This window comes from Callorhinus ursinus, unplaced genomic scaffold (genome assembly GCF_003265705.2).
Source record: "Callorhinus ursinus isolate GAN/ISIS: 27379988/994484 unplaced genomic scaffold, GSC_fseal_2.0 scaffold19, whole genome shotgun sequence".
Classification (NCBI taxonomy): Eukaryota; Metazoa; Chordata; class Mammalia; order Carnivora; family Otariidae; genus Callorhinus; species Callorhinus ursinus.
The window spans coordinates 16,968,201-16,991,791 of record NW_027397081.1 but is presented as its reverse complement, the minus strand read 5'-3'; the positions used below and the strand labels follow the sequence as shown (position 1 = coordinate 16,991,791).

General features: G+C 50.5%; 1 protein-coding gene across 4 annotated transcripts in view; it reads right to left on the bottom strand.

Annotated features, from left to right (window-relative positions):
* Positions 1 to 23,591, bottom strand: part of GRIK4 (glutamate ionotropic receptor kainate type subunit 4) — a 421,439-nt gene that overhangs the window by 172,775 nt on the left and 225,073 nt on the right. For 3 of the 4 annotated variants that reach the window (XM_025893698.2, XM_073903861.1, XM_073903862.1), the window contains exon 4: positions 6,556 to 6,720. The exons of the other annotated variant lie outside the window; for it this stretch is intronic. In XM_025893698.2, coding sequence (XP_025749483.1) covers positions 6,556 to 6,720 — 165 coding nt within the window. The remainder of the gene's footprint in view (positions 1 to 6,555; positions 6,721 to 23,591) is intronic. 4 annotated transcript variants of the gene reach the window in all.

Below are 23,591 nucleotides of genomic sequence, written 5' to 3'. Positions count from 1 at the left end.
AGGGAAGCTGCTGGAATAAAAGACCCTGACGTGGTGTTGTAAGGGGGGAGGATTTCTTCCCCTCAAGATACCAACTCCAGCCTGGATCCCGAGTCCTTCTCTGAGTCTTCGCAGGGAGAGGAAGGGTCTGGCAGTGATGCAGATGGTACAGAGGGGTTAACCATGGGCACCACTAGGCCCTCTAGGGCAGGGGTGGCCTCCTGGGTGGTGGGCAGGGTCCTCTTCACTTACAGCATGGCACTTCTGGGGAGCTACTCAGCAGCTCCCCGAGCCCATGCATGGAACGGGCCTGGCCATCGGGAGCTGACAGTGAGGTGGACCAGAGGGGGCTGGGAGAACCCAGAGTCCTTCCCATCAAAACATGCTGAAGCCGAGTGGGGCGGGAGGGCAAGGTCTCTCTCTGTGGGTCTGGTGGTGCTGCACACTCAGCACAAAGGGAAGCCCGGACTGTCCCAGCGCAAAGCAAAGGACGGCCTTGATCCACCTGGACGAACCATCTCCTCACCTGTGTCAGAGCCTGCGGGAGCGTGCTCCATCTCGACCCCCACCCGAGAGCGGACAGTGGGCCGAATGGGAGGGCCTTGCTGGTCCCCGAGCCAAGGAAGGGGGCACGTGAGGGCGAGAGTGCCAGGCTCTGCGTCGTCACGCCCCATGATGGGGCTCTCCCTGGTCAGAGAACGCAGAACTGTCATCAGCTCCCCCTCACCCATGGCCTCAGCCCGGTCCCAAGCCACCACGAGAGCAGCACCTACGGGGGGCATCCCGTGTGCCAGGCACCAAGGAGGAGTTACTCTATAAATTTCTCTTCTACTACTGCTACGATGTAAAATGTATCAAGAGTTCACCCTATATTGGGCACTGCTCCACGTCTTACAAGTGCATCATCTCATTTAATCCTCAAAAAACCAGGGTTCCTGGGGGGCTCAGTCAGTTAAACATCTGCCTTCAGCTCAGGTCATGATCCCAGGGTCCTGGGATCGAGTCCCACATCGGGCTCCCTGCTCCGGGGGAAGCCTGCTTCTCCCTCTGCCCCACCCCGTTGCTTGTGCTCCCTCGCGCTCTCTCTCTCTCTCTCTCTCATAAATAAATAAATAAATATCTTTTTAAAAAAATCCTTAAGAAACCTCTTGAAGGGGCGCCTGGGTGGCTCGGTCGGTTAAGCATCTGCCTTTGGCTCAGGTCCTGATCCCAGGGTCCTGGGGTCCTGGGATCGAGCCTGAGCCCCGGGGCTCCGTGCTCATCGAGGAGCCTGCTTCTGCTTCTGCTCATGCTCCCTCTCTCACTCTCTCAAATAAATAAAATCTTTAAAAAAAATAACCTCTTGAAGTAAGAACTGTTATTCTTCTCATTTTACAGATGAGGAATCTGAGGCACAGAAGATAAGCCCGAGGTGCTGGTAGAGCCAGGACTGGGATCCTGGTGTGTCCAACTCTAAAACCTGACCCCTATCCTACACTGCTCTCTAAGCCGGGCCCTCACCACTGCCCCACAGAAACTCTCTGCTCCAGGCACGCCCATCTGTCACTGTGGCCCAAGGCACAGTTGCTTCCTGCCCTGAGCCCTTGCTCATGTTACTCTATGGTCTGCATGGGTGCCCGCTTCCCTTCTCTCTGTCCACCAAACATTCCACGGTCCTGCCCAAAGGCCTTACCTGACCCCTGGCTACACCTAAGACCTATTTCCGACCGCCCTCTACCCGTGTCTGAGCCACACGGCAGAACTACTGAACTTTACGTCACTCTTCGGATGTTTGGGTTTTAACCGCCTCCCGGAAAAGACTGTGAACCTCAGTTTCCCTACCTGACCCCCAACCATGAGGAGGTCGGACCAGGTGATTTCTAAGCACCGCACTTCAATGCATTTCTGAGTCCATATTCTGCACACGTGACATGGGGAGTTCAGAGAGTGGGGAGCAAGGAATGTTTGTTGAATGACTCATCACTATACATGTGACTTTCTCTGGTGGCTTCTCACTTTTTCCCCTTGTGCTGCCTTGGATTTGTTCTATTGAACTGATGGAGGGATGCTCGCCCTCCCTTACTAGAGGGGGCTCCCAATCACCAGAGGTCACTCCCATGGAAGCTGTGAGAAGCTCGGGGAGCTCGGGCAGGAGGAGCAAGCTCGCAGCAGGAACACCACGTGCCGGGCCCCTGTCCAAGCACACAGGGGCCACGTGGGGCCGATAACCTGCACGCCTTGGGGTTTCCAGGGGAAACAGTGTGGACAGCTGATAGCATGCTTGGGCTCACAGAGACAAACCACGGCAGAGGCGAGGGGTTGACAGGGAGGCCCCTGCTTCTAGCTCTGCAGTAAATTAAACTTCAAACTGGCTCTGGCAGCAGCAGGTGCCTCCAGGTGTTTGGATGATAAGGGGGTGGGCCCTCCGTTAAGCTCCAATTCGGCAGCCGCGGGAGACACGCTGATCTATGGAACAGAGAGGGGGCAAGGCCTGCGGGATCCTCCCTGCACAAGAAAGTCTGAGGTGGAGATAAGATACAGACGCAGGGGAAGGAAAGGGCCAGGCGGGAGGGGGATGACCTCATGGGTCTGGTTCATCCCTCTTATTTCAGATCGGTGGGACTGCATGGAGGGAGTCAGACATCAAGAAGCCTGCGGCGATGGTGAAGGGGCAGGGAGGTGGAGGGAACCCGACTTGGGTTTGAGGAAGCCCTATAGGTGACCCTCGCTTTACATAAACCCACTATATGAACATCTAAGTGAACCAGATACAGCAGGAAGTGATTTTGTACTTGTAACTTTCCAGTGTCCAGGATTGTTATTAATGATGCCCCCGGCTGGTACTTCCCACCTCCCAGCCTCATTTTGAATCATCAGATGAGGAGGTGGAACTCGGGACGCCGGCATCTTCAGTTTCTTTACACTTTGCAATCTTGGATTCTTGAAATAGTCATTGTTCCCCTCGACTGATACTCCCACCCTGAACATGATTCATGAAAGCGCAATTTGTACAGAGCTTTTAGAAACTCACATATTGCTGCAAGTAGGTACTACTGTCCATTGTTGGAATGTTACTGCCCCAACTTAGAGCAGAGCCTCAGCTCCCCCACAACCAAAAACGTCACTGCTAGGGTCTCTTTCGCCCCCTGGGAGCAGAGTGCCTGGCCAGGGGTGACAGGTGTGAGGTTGGGGGCACTGTTCAGGGCCCCAGACTGACTCAGATAGTTTCAAGTTAATAATGCAAATTAGCCCTGGACTCCTAGCCTGGGGAAAACACAGCCCGTGATACTGAGCCGCAGCTGGCTTTGGGTGGCCCACAGCAACTTCCAAAGGGTCAACATTGTCAGAGGCATCAAGCCCAGAAAACTGGAAAGAGAAAGGGAATGTCCAGTTACTATGGATGCCCCGGGAGGTGTGCTGACATTAAGATGGGCCCCTTGGGAGGAGCTGAGAGGTAGATGGTGTTGCTGTGTATGGATGGCTGAACTTTGAACAAAGGAGAGAGGCAGATGATGGTAGTTGGGGAAGGAAGCCTGCTCAGAGGAGGGGGTGAGAGCCAACAGCGAGGTCCACAGCAGCCGCTTACTGAATGCCAGTTACACGCCCGAAGCTAGGCGCTGCACCGCCACTGTCCCGTGCTGCACTCCGAATGACCCCAGCAGGTGATATCACCATCACCCTCATTTTACCAATGCAGAAACTATAGTGCAAAAGGGTCAGCATCCTGTCCACAGTCACATAGCTAGTAAATAGTAGAGCCAGGATTTAAAGCTGGCCAGTCTGATTCTAAAACCCATGTTCTTGCTCTTTATAACACAGAGGCCCCAAAGTAGGCTTCACAGAGCTATAGCCCCTCCTTGATCTGGGGACCCTGTCTCCCTCTTATCTCCTTCCCCCAACACTGTCAGTGAAATCCAGTCCCTGTCTGGCTGTAGCCCACAGCACTAACCCACCACCCATTCTCTCCCTTACTTTCGGAGGGAAATAGCTGGGCTGGAACCTTCCTATGAAATATCTGGGTGGTATTTAAAATCCATTGTGGGGGAACAGCTCTGGCTTCAGATGAAAGGCCTTTGGGGTAGAAAGATCTAGAAGCCCTGTTTCTAACAAATGCTAATCATGCCTCAAACACACTGAAATGTAAAAGCTGAACCAAGGGTTACTAGCTAATAAAATACTTGGTGCCTAAAAGAAGGGCATGAAAAAGATGCCCCAAAGATCTCTAACGTGGAATAAAAATATGTTTCTTTTATTCCCCTGATTCATCTGGCTTAATATTTTAGAAGTATTGACTTTAAGAAGCCAGGCTGCACGGGTCATGGGGAGAGGAAATTTACATGTGCTAATGACCCCCATCCACAACGCGCAATCTGTGCTCTCCCTTCCACCAGGGAAACCCTGAAGAACCAAAGGGAAGGCAGGGGGGGTTGGCTTTTGGAAGAATGCTCTACAGCGCTATCTAGGAATCTGGACCCTTGTCAGAGACCTGTCCGCCTAGACAAGGAACCACTACAGACCGGACTAGGAGATTCACAAGACGTTGTCACTGGTATTTCTGATTTCATTCGGAAGATGGCAGGGAAACTGGAATCTTACTTTCGTCGGAATGTTACTGCCCCAACTTAGAGCAGAGCCTCAGCTCCCCACAACCAAGAACGTCATGTGCTAGAATTTCATCTATCGGCCAGCGAGGGATTTCTAGCTGCTCCTTGCTGAATCCCCACTGCCTAGAACAGAATACAGCTGGTGCTCACTACATATGTGTTGCCTGGCCGACCGAATAAGTAAGTGGTTATTTCAGGCACCTGTGTCTTCCCTCCATTCCCGCATCGGGAGGAATCCGTGTCCACGGATCCCGCTGGTCCCACCAGTCCTGTTCTGTAGGGCATGAACCCACCCTTGGTCCCTACGCCTGGACGCTCTCTCCACGGGTAGTTATTAGGTCCATCTGGCCAACACTTGTGACTGGTAAGACTGGCCACAGCAAGATGAGCTGGACCCATCAGATCCTCTACCTTGGAAATTCAAACCAAGAGACGCTGAGCGAAGCTATCTCCGACGTACACACTGAGGAGAGAGTGTGAGCCACCTGATGGCAGGGACTGGTGTCTACCTCGTTCTCTGCACTGTTTCCAATGCAGGCTATTCTGTATCACACCTGAAAGAGACTAAATGCCCAATAAAAGTTGCCCGAATAGAGAAAGAGTAAATTGGGCCTGTGTGGCCCCCTATGGGACAGGTGCATGATGAATGAGCCAGGGAAATCGATAAGCCAGGGAGCGAAGAGCACAGCTTCAATGCTCTAAGAGCCTTAAAGGCAACAGAGACAGAGCTGCTGTCTTCCTCCCTTCCGGCTCTCTCTGGATCCACAGGACACCCCACCTACTGCACCTGGGCCGGTGGGATGTGTCTCTTCTCTTGCGCTACCAACGGCCCAGATCAGAGTACTGCTGAGCCCCACCTCCCCCAGAAGACCAGCTGTCTCAATATATACCTGAGCAAGTTGTTCTTTTGTTTTTGTCTGTTTTTTGCCACTGAGTGTAACCGAAGGTTGAAATGGGTGACAAAGGGAGGAGATGAGGTGAAGTCTTAGGGAAGAGACATTATCGCTTCTCCGGGCTGAGGGGCTCGTCTCCTCTCCTTCCCTCTGCACGGGGGTTATTCATCACCAGCTCGGCTCCGAGCCACTGGCCCATTGACTGGGAAGCTCAGCCTGGAAAGTCGTAAAGGTAATACCAGCAACACACCAGAGAGTCCCAGGGAGGTCGTCGTGGCCTGGGCGTGGCCCTGCAGGGTGAGCTCATGACTGCAGGGCTCAGGAGTGGCTCAGCCCTTGACTCACTCTCTGGATGGGCAAGGTGCTCGTTGTCGCTGAGCCTTAGCTTCTCTTGTAAAGTGGGGACAAGGACACTTACCTCTCGTGTTGGCAGAATTAAAAGCTGTGCCCAGCATGTGGTAGGGGCTCCAGACACGGGACCCGAGTGCCCTATTGTGTATGTCTGTAAAGCACCGCAACTCACAGAGGATTTTGCTATATTTTACGTCCTTTAAATCCCACAACAACCTACAAGATTTGCAAAGTACAGCCTAGCATTCCCATTTTGCAGATGAAGAGACTGAGGTTAAACGGGGTACATAATTTGTCCAAGGTCACCCACAGAGCGGCCAGACTCCATCCCAAGTCCCACAACGCTGCCCTCAGCATAAACAAGCAAGATAGGCGATCAGATGTGCATTGACTAAGCAAACCTTGGGCTGGCTATCTCTCTCTTTTCTTAATCACATACAAGGTTTCATTCAAGGGTTTGTGTACGTGTGTGCGGTATGTCCAGGAGATGAATGAATCCATACATGAAGGAATGAATGAGTGGGGGAATGAATGAATGAAAGAGTGTCCTGTCTTAATTCTACTCCACACATACTTGACAACAAAACCTGGGGATCTCCTCCAGACTGAGCCCTACGGGGCCTGCTGGTGCATGTTTCTCTCCCGCTCTGGGGACTATCTAACCACAGGCCTGGTGATGGTGCAGCTCACACTATCAGCCCCTCCTGCCAGCAAGGAAAGCGGAGGGCAGTCCTGCTCATTCTACGTACTGGTTTCTGCAGTCTCGTACTCGCTGTCTCTGAGAAGCTCAAAGATGTCCACTTCGACCTTGGCCTTGCCCAGCCTCTCAGGAGCGCGGTTGATGCGGTTCTTGGCCAGGGTGATGGAGAGCCGCTCCCCTCTGCTGCACTCCATGGGGTCATCCAAGATAGCAGCTGTGGGCAGGCAACCACACGGAGACAGTTGGTACCCTCTCCCGTTACCCTGCCACCTTCCTCTGCCAGGCAGCTCCCCGCCTCCCCCGCCCCTGCCATCCTTGGAACTAGTCCCAAAGCAAGTTCTCTATGTGCTGAGGGTCTTGGTTCGTAGCCAAGTGCGGCCGTGAAGTAAATGTGCAAATCCACCTCAGGAGCCCCGTAATGTCACAACAGGCCGCCGGGGTCTATGTGTAGGAGGCCCCGAGGCCCAGATGTGGTGAAAAGCTTAGAGGTACACTGACACGCACACACAGGCACACGTGTGCAAAGGAAGCGACGCAGTGGCCATCCTTTGACAATGGTATTCTGGGTATCTGCAGAAATCCCTGAGATAAGAGAGGGTGAAAGAGACTGGGCATGAGAGGGAGAACCGTGGCAGATACTGCTGAACACCAGCTCTCCAGGCTCAGACGCTGATGCACCACGTCAGCCGGTGAGCCAGACAGTTTCACGGAACTTCTTTTCCTCACTGAACAGGAAGAGTAGGAAGATAACCTCAGGGGCTTGGTGTGAGGATTCAGTAAGATAATGTATGTAAGTGACATATCACACGAATTGAGTCGGTGTGACTTAATATGAAGGGTTGGCGTGGTATAGTTCCAAGAGCTGCCCAACTTCCAGAAGCAGCATTCAGGGTAAGTGTTCTAGTAGCCCACCCCCACCCTGTATCAGCTCTGAGACTTCAGTTTCCTCACTCGTAAAATGGGGAGAGAGCCCACTCCTTGGGCCATTGTAAAGATTACCTGAGTAGTCTGTGTGAGGTGCTTAGCACAGTACCTGAAACACTCAACAAATCTAGCTCTGGGTACCATTCACTCTCTTGGTAGAGGAAGTTACAAGATTGAAAATCTCTACCAAAAACTCATATATATATATATGCTCACAGCAGCATTATTCATAATAGCTCAAAAGTGGAAAAAATCCAAAGGCCCATCAACTGATGAGTGGATAAGCCAAATGTGGTATATCCATACAATGGAATAATAGTCAGCAATAAAAAAGAACGAAGTACTCACACAGGCCACAACACGGATGAACCTTGAAAACGCGATGCTAAGCGAAAGAAGCCAGACCCAAATACTGCACACAGGATGATTCCATTTATAAGAAATTTTCAGAACAGGTAAATCCACAGAGACAGAAAGTAGATGAGTGGTTGCCTAGTGGCAGTGATGGAAAAGCTGGAACGAATAGGGGGGTGACTGCTAATGCATACACGGTGTTTCTTTTGGGGGTGTTGAAAAATGTTTTAAAATTGATTATGGTGATTGATGCGCAACTCTGTGAATATACTAAAAACCACCGTGTTGTATACTTTAAATGGGTGAATTGTGTGATATACGAATTATGTTTTAATAAAGCTCTTACAGAAAAAGAAAAGAAGAAATATCAAGCTTATTTTTCAGAGTCGAAGGCTCGGAAAAGTGACATGGGGAATTGAGCCGAATAGGTTTCACCGACATGTGGCCCTTGAATCTCTGCGGTGGGCGTGGACAGAAGAGACCCAGGTCCCACGCTGTCTTTTCACTACACTGCTCCCATACCTACTGTGACCCATTTTCCAAACAGAAAACCGGGACCCAGAATATGACAAAGACTTTTTTTTTCCTGATTTGTGGATGTGTTTATATGCATTGCCTTGTTGAACAATAAAAATTAGCCGTGCCCAATAAAAATTACACCGGGCAACAGAGGCGCATCCCAAGGCCCAGCTGTTAAAGTGGGTTTCTGTGAGTTAGGTAGCAAAGTCCTCACACACCTGGTGGGATCACTGCTTGCAAGAGTGGCCAAAGGGCTATAAACGTGTGATTGAAGAGCCTGAGGACACCCAAAATACCTACCCAGCTGACCTCAGGAAAGCGAGACCAGGATGGGAATGCTACTCAGGAAGCAGAAACCTAAACGATTGTACTGTGCTGTCCCAGGAGGAAGAGTCTGGGAAGAGAAAGGAAGAAGGGCAGGCTATAGAAGTGATTCTCAAATGATGTTCCTTGGAGGGCCCTGGGCTCCATCAGGAAGCAGAGGGAGAGGCCACATGGGGGTCTCTAGCCCCTGCCAGCTTCAGCCGGCACACCTCCACACCTATCAGTTTGGGATACTGGGGTTCCACAGAAGACTTGATATGGGGTAAAAATGTTTCACTGTTAAAAATACAATAGAAATCATTAGTCCAGCCCTAAAGCATAGAAAAGAGACATCTGAAATGTTAGGAACTGGCACAGCCATTACACACAAATCATGAGAAAGAGGCACGGATCCCTGGCACATGAGTTTTATGTGAACAGGCACACATTTATCCAGTGACATTAGTGTAAATGCTTAGCGGACATGATCTCAACCTCTGCAACGACTCTGTGAGGTAAGTGTGTTCTTTCTGTTATCCTCACTCGGAGATGAGAAAACGCTCAGAGAGGTGAAGGAACCTGCTCACATTCACAGGGCTGGCGAGGGGGAGAGGTGGGAGGTGACGCAGGGCAGCCTCATGCAGACTCCGTACCCAGAACCAAGGCTCACCTTCCTTCTAGTAAATGTTGTCTTCGTTGGGATTTGCTGCTGAGAAGGGGGTGTCATAGACTGGATGGCTTATACAGCAAACATTTATTTCTCCCAGTTCTGGAGGTGGGGGGGGCCCTGAGATCAGGGTGCTACCAGAGTTGGGTTCTACGAGGGGCCTGCTTCCTGGTTTGCAGACACCTGCCCTCTCACATGGTCCTCAAAGGGTGGAGAGAAAGGGACAACATTCTCTGGACTCTTCTGATAAGGGCACTCATCCTATAGTGGAGTCCCCACCACCCTCATGACCTCATCTAAATGGAACGCATCCCCAAGGTCCCGCCTCCTAATACCATCCTAGTGGGGGGGGGTAGGATTTCAACACGTGAATTTTAGAAGGACACAGTTCCATCCATGACAGGGGGGCATATGAGCTTTGCAGCCACTGGAAAGAAAGAAAGTCCCACCAAGGCAAATCAACTCTGAAACACTAACAGGTAGGACCCTGGACCTCTGGACATTCATTCCCCTAGCTAATGCTCCCAACCCCCATGAGATTTCTAGACAAGGGGGCATTTTTCTCTTTGGACCATATGACCTTTAAATATTAGGAAATCACTTGCAATATAATAAGTAATAAAATAATCTCTCAGAAAACACCCACGTCCCCTGTAAATCTAGAAAGGAACTCAGCCCTCTGGGAGTGTGGGGAAGTTACTTCAGGAAGGTTTTGATAAGGTTGCTCAGGCTATAGACATGAACTTGCCTCTGTCCCATCAGTAGACAATTAGGGCACTAATCACACCTAAACCACAGGAGGTAACACACATCGATAGTCTGTTTCAGGGTTGTGTGCTCTCTTCTTGAACAGTATACATTCAGGACACGTGCCATGGACTGAATATGTCTCCCCCCCCCCCCCCCCCTTCACATATTGAAACCTTAACCCCCATGTGACTACATTTAGAGACAGCGCCTTGAAGAGGAAATTAAAGTGACATGAAGTCATAAGAGTAAGGAAGGCCTTGATCGGACAGGATGAGTGTCCTTCTAAGAGACACCGGAGAGGGCTCTCTCTTTCTCTCCTGCTACGTGAGGACACAGCAAGAAGGCAAGCCAGGAAGCAGGCTTTTCTCACCAGAAACCGACTCTGCTGGCACCTTGATCTTGGGCTTCCAGCGTCCAGAACTGGGAGAAATAAATGTCTGTTGTCGATGCGGTGTCTTGTTATGGCAGCCCGAGCCGACAGAAATAATGTGCCAACACAAACCCAGATGTACAGGACACCAGCCAGCCACGGGACACCACATAATCAACTCACAGAGCATCACTGGACATACTCTGAGACAGAGGGAGCATGACCAGGTGGGGAATAGGGAGTGTGGGGATTTTCTCTGAAGGGGCCTAGGAGGTCCCCTGAGTACCACCTCCTTCTCTGCCTTCTCTGCCCCAAAGAAGGGCTCTGCACTCCACCCAACCTCTGTGCTCAGGGTACTCTTCATTAGGTTTTGAGTTTTAGACAATGAATAACTCCTGTCTGGGAACAGCCTCAGCTGGGTGGTTGGTTGGCATCAAACATACTGGGATCAGAATAATCAGGATGGTAACAGGAACCCAGATTCTGGGGCTGGACACAAAGGATGAGGGGCCAGTTCAGGCCCTGCTAGGACACCAGAAGACCATGTTCCCAACAGGTGGTTACCAAGAGCACACTTGCTGTTTGGCAGTCCCCAGCGAGGGGCCCCGTGGGTGGAGAGCAGTGTGCTCAGGACTGAGTGCGCAGCTGAGGCTCCTGGCCCCTTGCTCTGTCCCCCAGGCCCGGTGATCACTCTTGGGCCAGGATGCTCAGAGTTCCCAGACGCTGCCTAACGAGGAGCAATATCATCTGGCACGTCCTCCATCCCTGGGACTGCTCTGCAGAGAAGTCAGCTAGTAGGCATGGTAAGGCTGGGAGGTCTGGGGCTACAGCGAAGACAAGGCTGAGATGGGGACATGTAATCAGGGAGCAGGGTCTTCCCCACATTTCCAGCCATGGAGACTCTGTGCACAGTGACCCTTACACCGCATGTACTCAACAGGCCTCTCTCGCGCCCGGGGAGCCAGTGAACCCTAACATTGACATTGGGCTTTCTCCCCACAGGCCAACAACTTTGCCCAGTTCTCTCTGAGTTCTAAGGCTCGTGCCAAGGAAAGGGCAGCCTCTTGACTCTGGGCCCACCTCTACCCCAAGGTCTTCTCTCCATGTTCTGGGCCCAGGCCTGTGTCTACTCTGGAGAGGACGCTGGGGCTGGCAGGCCTGGCTCTGCCCGCTCTAATCCTTTCTGGCACACGCAGTGAGTGTGGCCCCGATTATCACTCACCTGCTCAAAGTCCTCAGGCCTCCCCATTATCCTGGGGTTGGTCCCATTTGAGTGTCTAGGATGGCATCAGGCCCTCTGTAGTCTGGCTTCCAAATGCCTTTCTAGCTGCAGCACCCCCTTTCACCCCCACAGCAGAACACCCCCATGTTAGGACCAGGGCTGGCTTACCTTCCCTCCTCCATGCCTCTGCTGACACCAGCCCTATCCCTTGTTCCCCCTTTCCTTAAGGACTCTCCTTCTTCCCCTCAGACCCACCTCTTCCAAGAAGTCCTCCCTGACTCCTTAGATTCCCCGAGAGACCACTCACGGCCCTGGGGCGGTGCTTACCCTTAACATCTCTCTCTAAAACTTCCCTCAACTAGCTTGAACCTGAAAAGCTCAGAGTGATCTCTCCTTCCTTGGAAACTCCCAGGTTCCCCATCCCAAATTAATTCCCTCTTCCTTAAAACTCCCACAGAAATTTCTCTGTACCTTTCATTAGATACTCATCAGTTTTGAATTTTTTATTATGCCTATCTGTTTATCTTTTCTCCCCGAGGCAGCTGGCTCCTTGAGGCTGAGGGCCGTGGCTGATTCATCTCTGTACCTGCACAATTCCAGACGATGCATGTGCAGTAGGCCCTTAATGAATGGTTATTGAGTGAAAGAATAATGTGACATGGTGCAGAAGTATTAGCTATTGCTCAGGCGGAGGGCGGTCTCCCCGAACCGGTGCTGCAGGGTGCAGGGTGGGTGTGGGGGCCTCCCGGGCACCTGGGGGCTGGCGCTTCTACTCTCTGCTCACCTGTGTAAGCTGGAACAGGGCTTGCCCTCAACAGCCCAGAAGTGACCCCTCAGGTTGGAGAATCAGCCTCCCTTAATCCTTCGGGTCTTCCAGAATCTCCCTCCTGAAGATTTCCAAGCACTTTGATAAGTCTTATCTCTTAAGGGGGGGGCGGGGGGAGGAATAAAGGGGTTTTATGGGAGAGTCCTGACAGGCAGGCTCTGCCGTCAGCTGTGTGGCCCAGCCGGTTAGAACCCTGTCCTAACCAGAAGAGACGCTTGGAGCCTCCAGGGAGCCAGTCAGCTTTGCTCCCAGCCCCAGCATCACCATTCACCTGGCACCAGCTTCCCCGGCTCACCTCTGATCTCTTGTGTTCCTTTTCGTACCCCTGACCCCTGTGGGTCCTGGTCATCCGCCTGCTGGAGGAAGCCTCGCCACTGTGCAGACCACTCCACCCCAAACCCACAGCTTCCTCCTCACCTGGGGGGCAACACAGGACCATCCTCTGCCCTTGGACTCGCCTGGCCAGCTCCCACTCACATTCCAGACTCTATCTGTTTGCTGGGGCTGCCATCACAAAGTAGGGCAGACGAGGGGTGCTTCAACAACAGAAATTTATTTTCTAGGAGTCAGAGATCAAGGTGTGGGCAGGGTCGGCTTCTTCTGAGGCCTCCCTCCTCCGTTCGTCTCCCTGTGCCCTCATACGTTCTTCTCTCTGTGTGCAGCTATATCTTAATCTCCCCTTCTTATGAGGACACCGGTCATGCCAGATTAGGGCCCACCCTAATGACTTCATTTTAATTTAATTATCTCTTCAAAGACACTATGTCCAAATGCAGTCTCATCCTGAAGTGCTGGGAGTTAGGACTTTAACATATGAATGTTAAAGTCAACCCATAACCTGGATTTTCACCTCTAGCTGTTACCCAGCTCCCACCCCCTCTCTCTGTCCACAGAGAGACTGATCGGAGACCGCTTGCAGGAAACTGCCTACACTTTGTGCCCCCAACTCTTTAAAAAAAAAAAAAAACATGTATGTATGCATGGATGGATGGATGGATGGACGTATCTCTACACCCAACATGGGGCTCGAACTCATGACCCCAGGATCAAGAGTCACATGCACCCCTTTCCAACGGGCTCAGATCATGAGGGTCCCAGCTCTAGAAGAGCCCCACCACGCTTCCCTTCTCCCCTTGACCTTCCGTGTCTCCCCCAGACCAGCTTATTCCCCTTTGCTAGAACGTGCTCAGGGGCCCTCCACGGACCGCACAGACCACGTATGGCCCTCTGGCTTTCCCTTCCATCTCACCTTCAGTCCAAACCAGACTTCTCAAGTGACTGCTCAACATTTTGCTGACTTCAGGTCATGTCAGATCCCCTTCAACCACTGTAATCTGCCTTCCACTCCCACCAGCCCACTCAGGCTGTACGTGCAAAGTCACCGGCAACAAACCATTGCTGCGAAGTCAGGGGGCACTTGGATTCTTTGTCTGATTCTATCACTCGCTGGCATTATTATTCGCTGTCTGCCAGGAACCGTTTGAAGAACATCGCATGTGTTCTTTCATTTAGCCCTCACACAACCCTACAATGTACTGCCCCATTTTACAGGTGAGAAAACCGAGGAAGGGGCAGGGCGAGCAACTTGTCCGAGATCACACAGCTCTTAATGGCAGCCTGGGTTTGGAGCCCATGAGCTGCCAGACCGCTCAGTTAAGCTGCCTCCTGGTTTCCTCTGAACCTTAGTCCTAAGTGTTTGGAGTCCTGAGTCCTGAGTCTTTTGCCTGAGACCCTCAACTTCCAAGGCTTCCATGACACTAAGCCCCCGGGGTTTTCCTCCTATTTCTCTGACCACTGTGTCAAGGTCCACTGTCTCCTGCTGAGCCTGCCATAGTGGTGAGCTCCCAGGGTCTGTGCAGAGCCCTCCTCTTGGCTCACTCCCACAGGCTTCCTAAGTGATCTCTACACTCTACCTACGCCCACCTGCCTGATGACATCTCCATGTAAATGTCTGATGAGCAGCTCGAATTTATTAAGACCCAAAGCAAACGCACCCTCTTCCCTCTTATGTCCTTCCTGAGTTTAGCTAATGACAGCACCAGCCACCCAGGCACTGTGGCCTCACCTCTATCCCTCACCCCCAATGGCTCTGGCTTTGCCCCTCGCTGTTTCCCAGATCTGTCCCCTTCTCGCCAGCTCAACACCATGGTCCAAGTTCAGTCCTTTCCTCTCGACTACTCAATTGCAACCTCTTGCCTCTCACCCGGTTTTCCCTTTCAGCCACCACCCGGCAATCCTCAGTCATGCCCACATGCAGCTGCCGGTCACTGCAAGGTGCAAACCCCAGCTTTTAGCTTCCGGGATCAAAATAAACGGAATTCCTTGGTGTGGCACACAAGACCTGGCTCTCTCTCTCTCAAACCTTCTGTTCTGCTTCTCCGCTCATCCCTCTCTACTTTCTAGAAATACCGACCTACCACAGCGCCGCCTAAACCCACACGTGTGCGTGTGCATGCACACACGTGCTGTTGTATCCCTGTGCACTTTTACTCATGCGCCTCCTTCTGCCTTCCCAACTTTGCTCACTGGCCACTCTCATTCAGAATGAGTCCTCAACTCAGACATCCCCTCCTTCAGGAAGCTTTCTCTGAACACAGAAGTTGATCGAGGGCTGCAAGTATGTATAGCCATAGAATCCCACGCATACTCTATTTCAAATGATCAGTTTCATCTCTAACTTCCCCTCTTTAATCTTTTCTATCTCCAATCCCTGGCACCCTGCCTGACAACAGGAGGCACTCTGTAAATGCTTGAGCCAAATTTGTCTTGGCTTTTGAGGGATGTTATGCCAACTTCTATTCCTTCCTGTGAAATTACTACTCTGACCCATACATTTATGGCCAGCTGATTTTGACAAAAGCACAGTTAAAAAAAATGATATTTTCAACAAATTGCACTGGAACAGTTGGATATCCATACGTTTTAAAAAAAAGAACTTTCCAACCCCGTCTTGTACCATACATAAAAATTAACACAAAACAGATCGTAGACCTAAGTGCAAAACTTAACATTATAAAACTTCTAGAAGAAAATCTTTGTGGCTTTTAGTTAGAAATGATTTCTTAGACATGACACCCAAGAAAATAAAAAATTGACAAAGTGGACTTTATCAAAATTAAAATACCTGCTCTTCAAAAGACACAATGAAAAGACAAGCCACAGGCTGGGAGAAAATATTACACACAGAGCATACACGTGATGAAGATATATCCAGAATATACAAAGAACTCTCAAAACTCGATAATAAGAAACCAAACAATCCAATTTTTAAAGATTTTTTAAAGTAATCTCTACACCCAACATGGGCTTGAACTCACAACCCCGAAATCAAGAGCCACATGCTCCAATGACTGAGCCACACAGGCGCTCCCGACACAAACCAATTTTTTTAAAAAATGTGCCAAAGATCTGAATACACACTTCACCAAAGAAGTTACATAGGTGGCAAATAAACATGTGAAAATATGCTCCATATCATTAGTCATTGGGGAAATACAAATTAAAACCACAACGAGATCTCGCCATTAATCTACTTGTATGGCTAAAATTAAAAAGCTCGACCACACCGAGCTGGTGAGGATCTGGAAGGACTAGAACTTTCATACACTATTGGTGGGAACATCAAATGGCATAACCACTTGGAAAACAGTTTGGTCATTTCTTAAGAAGTTAAACCTCCCCCTACCATATGACTCAGTCATTCTACTCCTATCCAAAAGAAAGGAAAGCAGAGGTCTACACAGAAACTCATACATAAATGTTCATAGCAACTTGCTCTGTGATAGTCAGAGATGGGAAACAACCACCCATAAGGGAATGAATAAACAAGCTGTGGTATATCCATACAACACAATACTACTCAGTGATAAAATGGAATTTACGAAGTCAGACAAAAAGAGTATGACTTTATGATTCCACGTATATACACTTTTAGAAAATACACGTCTGTGGTGACAGGAAGCAGATCGGCGGTCGCCGGGGGAGGGGTACGAACAGGAAGGAACCGAAATGAGGAATTAGAGTGGCCCCGAGAAATTTTTCTTGGGTGATAGCAAATTTCACATCTTGACGGTGGTGATGGTGTAATGGGTGTATGCATGGCAAAACTTATCAAATCGGACACTTCAAAATATAGGCAGTTTATTACACGTAAATGATACCTCAATTTTTTTAGAAAATGCTCTGATGAGAAAAAAGATTCTTCTGGCCCCTTCTTACCTTCTCCTACCCTCTCTCCTCACCCTTGGCCAGTGGGACATTTTAAACTCTGTGATCTATACCTATTGCCTCCAATTCCACTGCATCTTCTCCATCCTCAGCCTCCACCATCTCTGAATTCACTAAGGTTCTCCTCCCTTACAAATATTTCTGTGGTTTCTTAGGATTTTGAGGCTCTGAATCACATGTGACTGGAGGTTTTTTCTGGGTTATCATGTGTTAACATCCCTAATATGACACTAGTCTGATTTTCATTCTGATCACATTTTTCCAAGCCCCTTCGAGCTCCAACTCCTTCCCCTTTTATAACCCTAGTTGGCAGTGTTCCCTAAACCTCACACTCTGGATTCAGTCCTCAGTCCACGTTTTCTTCGTTGTACACTCTCCCCTGAAGTATACATTCTCAACTATCAGCTCTATGTAGGTAATTCCAAAACCTGAAGAATTCATTCAGCTGTATGCAGAGAAATTCCAAAACCTCTATCTCCAGCCCTACTTCCCCAACCACACGTCAGACTCTTATTTCTGGTTGCTAAAGGGAAATGTCCCCTTGGAGGTCTTTCCAGACTCCATGTCCCAAATGTAACCATTATCTTTTCATAGAACGGGGGGCTCTTTCTGCCTTCCCAGTTTTAATTAATGGTCCATCTCCCACACACGATCCACGGAAGAGTGCTCCTGCACTCTCCCCGGCCCTTCTGCCGCTCCACCTGCTCAGTCACTGAGGACCACCAAGGGATGCACTCCCATCCTCTGCTCTCTTTCTGCTCCCACTGCCACCTCCACCCCCGCCTCTCTCCTGCAATACCCCTCCCCTGTTTCCCACCTCCAGGCTCTCCTGTGCAAACCCAGCTTCTCCATGGTGCAGATTCACCTGCCTGGCACCCACACCCTCCACAATCTGGCACCACACACCTTTCCAGGCTCATATTCTACCAAATGCTTTGACCACTTAGCTACATCAAGGTAGCCCTTGCTGAACACTTGAGTAGAGCCTGTCACTTTGCCCTCCCTTTTTTCAAGGTGGTCTCTTCTTCCTGGAAAGCATTCAGCTTTTCTTTACCCCATATCCAAATCCTACCTAAATTATGCGCCATTCTTAAGTTCACTCCTGCCTTGACCCAGGCATGTGCCAGACGACTCTAGCCCACACTGATTCTGCCCTCTTTGAATCCTCCAAAGCGTTCACGGTCTGTGCCATTCATTTAGCACTTAATCTTGTGCTTTGTAACTGATGCAGGCAATGCATTCATTCACTTAATCATTCCTTTATTCATTCATCAAATACCTATCAAAACATCTATTTTAACCAAGGCACTTTGTACACAGAGAAGGATAAGATGTATCTCTGCTTTCAAAGTGTCCAGAGAATATGGCCATGAAATCAAATAGCCACAACCCAATATGGTTAAGTGATATGATCAAAACCCATTATGATCCATCTATAAGCCATCCAGTTGCCCACGGTGCTGGGAAATCCCAGAAAACTCTGAGTGGGTCTTTGGCTCTCAAGGACATTTCCGGGGACGGGTGAAGACAATAAGTGGTTTAGGAGAGAAAATCACAGAGTTCCCAGGAAGCACAGACTCTTCTGGATAGCGGAGAGAAGTTGCTGGGAAGGCCTCATGCATTTATCTACCGCACACAGGTGTCCAGTGCCTGCTGCCTCCCAGGTACTGCACCAGGCTTCACAGAAGAGACAACCTTGAAGCAGGCCCGTGAGCTTCCCAGGGAGGCAGGGAACCGAAGTGCGTTCCAGCATGCAGAGCCTCTGAAAGCATGACTGTTTCAGCAGGTGTCAGGGACCCAAGCACCTGGCGGGAGAAGCTGGGAGAGGGGACAGAAGCCTGAACAGGAAGGACCTTGTGTGTCATGCCCCGGAACTGGAACGGTAACAACAGGAGGACCTTCGACAGATGGTGACATCATCAGATTTGCATTTTAGGGCCATCACTCACGGCACTGAAGATAGACTGGAGTGGCAACCGAAATATGAGCTGGGAAGATGAGTCTGGGGTGATGCTAAGAGCCTGGGAAAAAGAGATGAGGCAGGTACTGAGGGGCAGGATGATGAGGATCAAGGGAATGGGGCAGATCTGAGCACAAGTCACGAGGTGCAATGAGCAGCGTGGCTGGCTGTGGAGGGTAGGAGATGTGAAGGGCTTCTGTCTGGCTGGACTATTTAGATGGTGACATCACTGACCAGCTTTGAGAACACAGGGGTGTCAAGATGAAGGTTGTTCTGTTCTGTTTCTGGAGAAGGACCCAGATGATGAGTCTGGGGTCGTATTTGTTAAGTTTGGGGCACGCTGTTTGGCAGCAGTCACTGGCCTGGCTCCCCAGAGAACCATCCAGGCTTGAGACACAGGCCTGGGGGACCGGAGGGCCAGGGTGGTGATGACAGCTTGGATCTGGCACAGGGAGAGAGAGGAAGGATGAGGCTCAGGCCCCGCAGACTCAACATCTGGGGAGCGTGTAGAGAAAGAGAAGCTGATGCAAGAGGCCAAGACACAGCAGTGAGGCTGGATGAAAGTCAAATGAAATAAGAACTGAGAATTTTCTATGAGATTTGGCAACAAGGAGGTCACCAGAGACCCTGGTGAGCAGATCCAGCCGCTCAAGAAGGGGCTAAGAAGGTGAATGAGTCAAGTAGCTTGTCTTCGACGGAAAGAGTGTGATTAGGGCAGTGGGTGGGGTGAATCACACTGCCCAAGGAAGGGTTTTTAAACTCACAGGAAAGGGGCTCAGAAGAAGGAGCCAGAGGGGTGGGAGAAGCTGATAATGTCAGAAGCAAGGGGGCACTTTCTGAAGCAAGTGCTGCAAAAAGGCCAGCAGAGAAAGAGCCTGGGGCACAGGGTGTAGGTTCCTGTGGGCTGAGAGAAGACAAGAGACGGGAGAAGTGGTGCAGAGACTGCTCGCTGGCCCCCAGGGCCTTTCTCCCATTCTTACTTTTAATCATAAAACACCCTAAGTGTCACCTGCATGCATGGCTGCCCAACTACAGACCACACTTCCCAGCCTCCTCTGCAGTTGGGGGAGGCCAGGAGCTGAATGGGACAGTGAATTTGAGTGGAAATAACCATGACACATCCAGGCCGTCCCCCTGCCCTGGACTCCCCTTCCCTTTTTTTGCTGACTGTAAATCTGGCTGCTGCTGACAACAGGAACGTATGGGAACTCTACAGATGAAGACAACACTGCTTCCTGCCCCACACCCCCGGCCACCCTGGGCCACGGCCGACCTGTGGACTCACACCCGAGAGAAATACCCTTCTATCTTTGAAATACGGTATGCGAATTCAGCTCGCTTTGCTACTGAGCCAGCCCATGCTCCAGCCCAGTGCCATCCAACAGAAGCACAATGCAAGCCATGCTTGTAATTTCATATGTTCTAGCAGTCACATTTAAAACAAGTACAAAAAAAGAAGCAGGTGAAGTTATGAAATTAATTTAAATAATATGTTTTCTTTAACCCAAATTTCCAAATATGACCACTTCTACCATATAAAATCGTTGAGAGCTTTTGTGTTGTTTTCATACTAAAACTTCAAAATCCAGTGTGTATTTTGTACTTAACAGTACATCTGAGGGGTGCCTGGGTGTTTCAGTGGGTTGAGTGTGTCTGGCTCTTGATTTCGGCTCAGGTCATGATCTCAGGGTCATGAAATTGAGCCCTACGAGGGGCTCCGCGCTCAGTGCAGAGTCTGGGATTCTCTCTTTCTCTCGCTCTCTGCCCCTCCCCCCACCTGCATGAGCGCATGCTCTCTAAAATAAATAAATAAATAGATAGATAAATAAATAAATAAAGTCTTTAAAAACAAAAACAGTCCATCTGAATTCAGATGAGCCATATTTCTAGCACTCAATAGCTAGTGGCTACCACACAGGACAGGGCCAGTCTAATACTAATCAATACAGTTCTAAATAAATATTTGGGGGAAGGAGGAGTTGAGAGAGACTGAGTTCGACAGCTTCTGTTGTCTCTGAAGAGAGGCAAGATCGTCATCTTCTGAGCAAGAGTGGCAACGATGGTGTAGGTGGTTTCAGGCGAAAGCTGAGAACAGGTGCTCCAACATGTAACCGTGTTTCTGTTTGGACCCGGATGGAATGAAGAGAAGTTGGTGTGGGTTTTTGTTTTTGTTTTTTTTTTTTTTTTGCAAGCAGCCTCAGGACACAGATAAAAGCAAGGCAGGTAGATGTCTGTGCTATCGAGGGTGGGAGTTACTGGGTGGGAAGGATGAAGGGACACAGGAGTTGAAGGCACGACCAGGAAAAGGGGGTGAAACCCAGCACAAGTTGTCCAAATGAACAGACCCCGCAGGGCTGAGAGGTGATGGAGAACTGGGGAGTACGTGGATATGTGGATGTGGCAAGAGCTTTCGTAGCGGGAGCAAGACGGTGAAAGCGGGGAGCATGGGATACTGTTTTGTAGACCGTGGGATTTTGAAATTCCAGGTTTCAGAGGAAGAAGAGCATCATCCAGTGTTGCCACAATCCTGAGTGTGGGTTAGAAAATGACATGGAGAGGAGAAGGTCACTGGAGATGGAAGTTAAGTATCCTCAAGGCAATGGCACGAGACAACGGACCCAAGGGCGCTGGGGACGATCAAGTGAGAGCAAAGGTAGAGATGGGGAGAGGAGGCGGTGAGCCAGGAATCACAGCCCTGCCCAAGAACTTGCAGGTGCCCGGTGAGTGGAGACTTGTCCTGGGGAACAAGGCAGGACAGGCAGGATGGGGAGCAGGGAAATCCAGCGCCCCACAACCCCGCCCGTAAGCAGGTGCCTCTGGAGATGGGAAAAAGGAAAGCACTCCATCCGACAGGTGTGGGTTCTCCCCAGAATGGGGCTCCATGGCAAACTGAAAAGGGCCGAGAGGGAGTCCGAGCTGGGGAGAAAGCACAGAGCAGCAAGGGGGAAGTGATCCCAGGGAAGGTGGGCAACGGGGCCAGTGCACGAGAAGGGGGGGGGCAGAGTGCTGTTTCCTGGTGCCACGAGACAGCTCTCTGAATGGTGAGCACCGCGAGGGCAGAAGCCACATCTCATTACTCCCCGTGCCCACCACACAACTCAGCACAGACGCGGGCCAACGCTACACACCACGCGTGCTTTCCAGACTTGTCCGAAGTCCTGATCGTGATGTGTGCTGACTGTTGAGACTTTCACAACATGGTTCACCTTTAGCTCCATCCCTTCATCCTTCATCCTCCCACAGTTGACCAAAGGACATGATCCCTGGAAAAAATTTATGAACAAAGTCCCTGGCATGACCAGCAATTACATCTGCATTTAGTGCCTTATTAATACAGCCGCTCTGTAAGGTCTCTGCACACCCCATTGAGATTCCCAGGTAACCCAGAGCTGGCTTCTTTCTCTGGGTTGTGCCACCTCCCTCTAGGTTTTCTCTGGGGGAAGGACAATCCCCATGTGTTCTCATGGTCACAGAGGGAGCCACCAGCTTTGTCCTTGGCAGCTCCCCTGGCCAGCTTGGGTGGGACCAGATGCACGACTGTGGCAGGGCAGTGCCCGGCATCCCCACACACAAGGCTCACTGCACACAGAGCCAGGCAGGGGAGAGAAACAGTGGGTCCTGGTGCTGCCCGTTTGTCTTCTTTAATGGCTGCCAGAGACAGCCTTCTGGCCGAGTTATGGGCTGGAGCAGAGTGAAGGCAGAGGCTCGGGGAGTGATGGGGGCTGCCGGGAGCCTTGATGGGTCGAGCACGTCCAAGGATGCCAGGGAGGTCTGCCTCACGTCCAGAGGACACTGAGCCCAGGTCGGCTTCACCATCTGGGGGAATTCAATTTGAGGAGCATGGACTGAATACCTATCTGACACCAGGTTCTAGTCGGGGAGACACCGCTGAGAACACAGGACGTGGAGACATAATGTGACTCTGGCCCCTGCTCTCAAACACTCAGGGACAAGCTGGGGAGATGGTGAGAGGGGTGGGGAGTGAGGCAGAGAGCACAAGTGGTGTGCCAGGTGGACTCTGAAAGGTGAGCTCAGTGGGGAAGCGGGCAGGTGCCAGAACCCCCCCACCTCTGAGTCACCAGCGCTGTGTGTGGTCTGCTGACCCACCCGTCTGTCTCCGTCCGGTCCCATCATCATTCCCTCAGGCCCCCTCCCTGAGTTTATGGACAGACCCTAAACCATCACAGCACTGAGGGGTTCTTAGTGCCCCGTTTTCCCCACAGCTGTGAATAAAGGAGGACCGTGCCTGCTACAGTTTACAATGCGGGACCTTGTCACCACCGATCGGAAATGACAATTAGAACGGGAGCTAGAAGTTTGACATGTTTGGATGATGCTAATGTCCTTCCACTCAAAGAAAGGGGCAAGCAAGAGATAATGACCAATTAGAACAGCTTTGAGTTCTTTGCAAGAATATGGCAGAAAAATCCACAGGGCCATTACCTTGCCTGCTTCCACCTTGGAGTTATCTCTTTTCCCAGCAGATCAAAGCACAAGTAATAGATCTTATTCATTGTCATCACCTCCCTGGGAGTGAGACCAGGACAGGGAACATTTATCCAGGAGGACACTGAGGTTTAGAGAGTAAGCTAGGGCCCCGCAATGGGAGAAGAACAGACTAGTCATTTGCTCATTCATTCAAAAAATGCATTCAGATAACATCATTCTCTTCCTCTTGCCCTTTTCCTAACATGGGAAGAGAGGAGCTTCATATCAACAAAATGTGTCAAACTTCTAACTCACATTGTAATTACTATTTCTGATTGGGGAGGACAGTCCCTGTTCTCTGCACTGGAAAACAAAGTTCCCATGGAGCCTACATCTGGAATGTAGATAAGGAACTCTGTCTCACTCCCTGTCAGCCTCCCTGAGGCCAGCACCTCCCACATAGTCTACAGAAGTCTCAAACACCCTCTGTGGCATCTCACCAAAACAAATACCTTAACCTGCCGAATAGAAATAT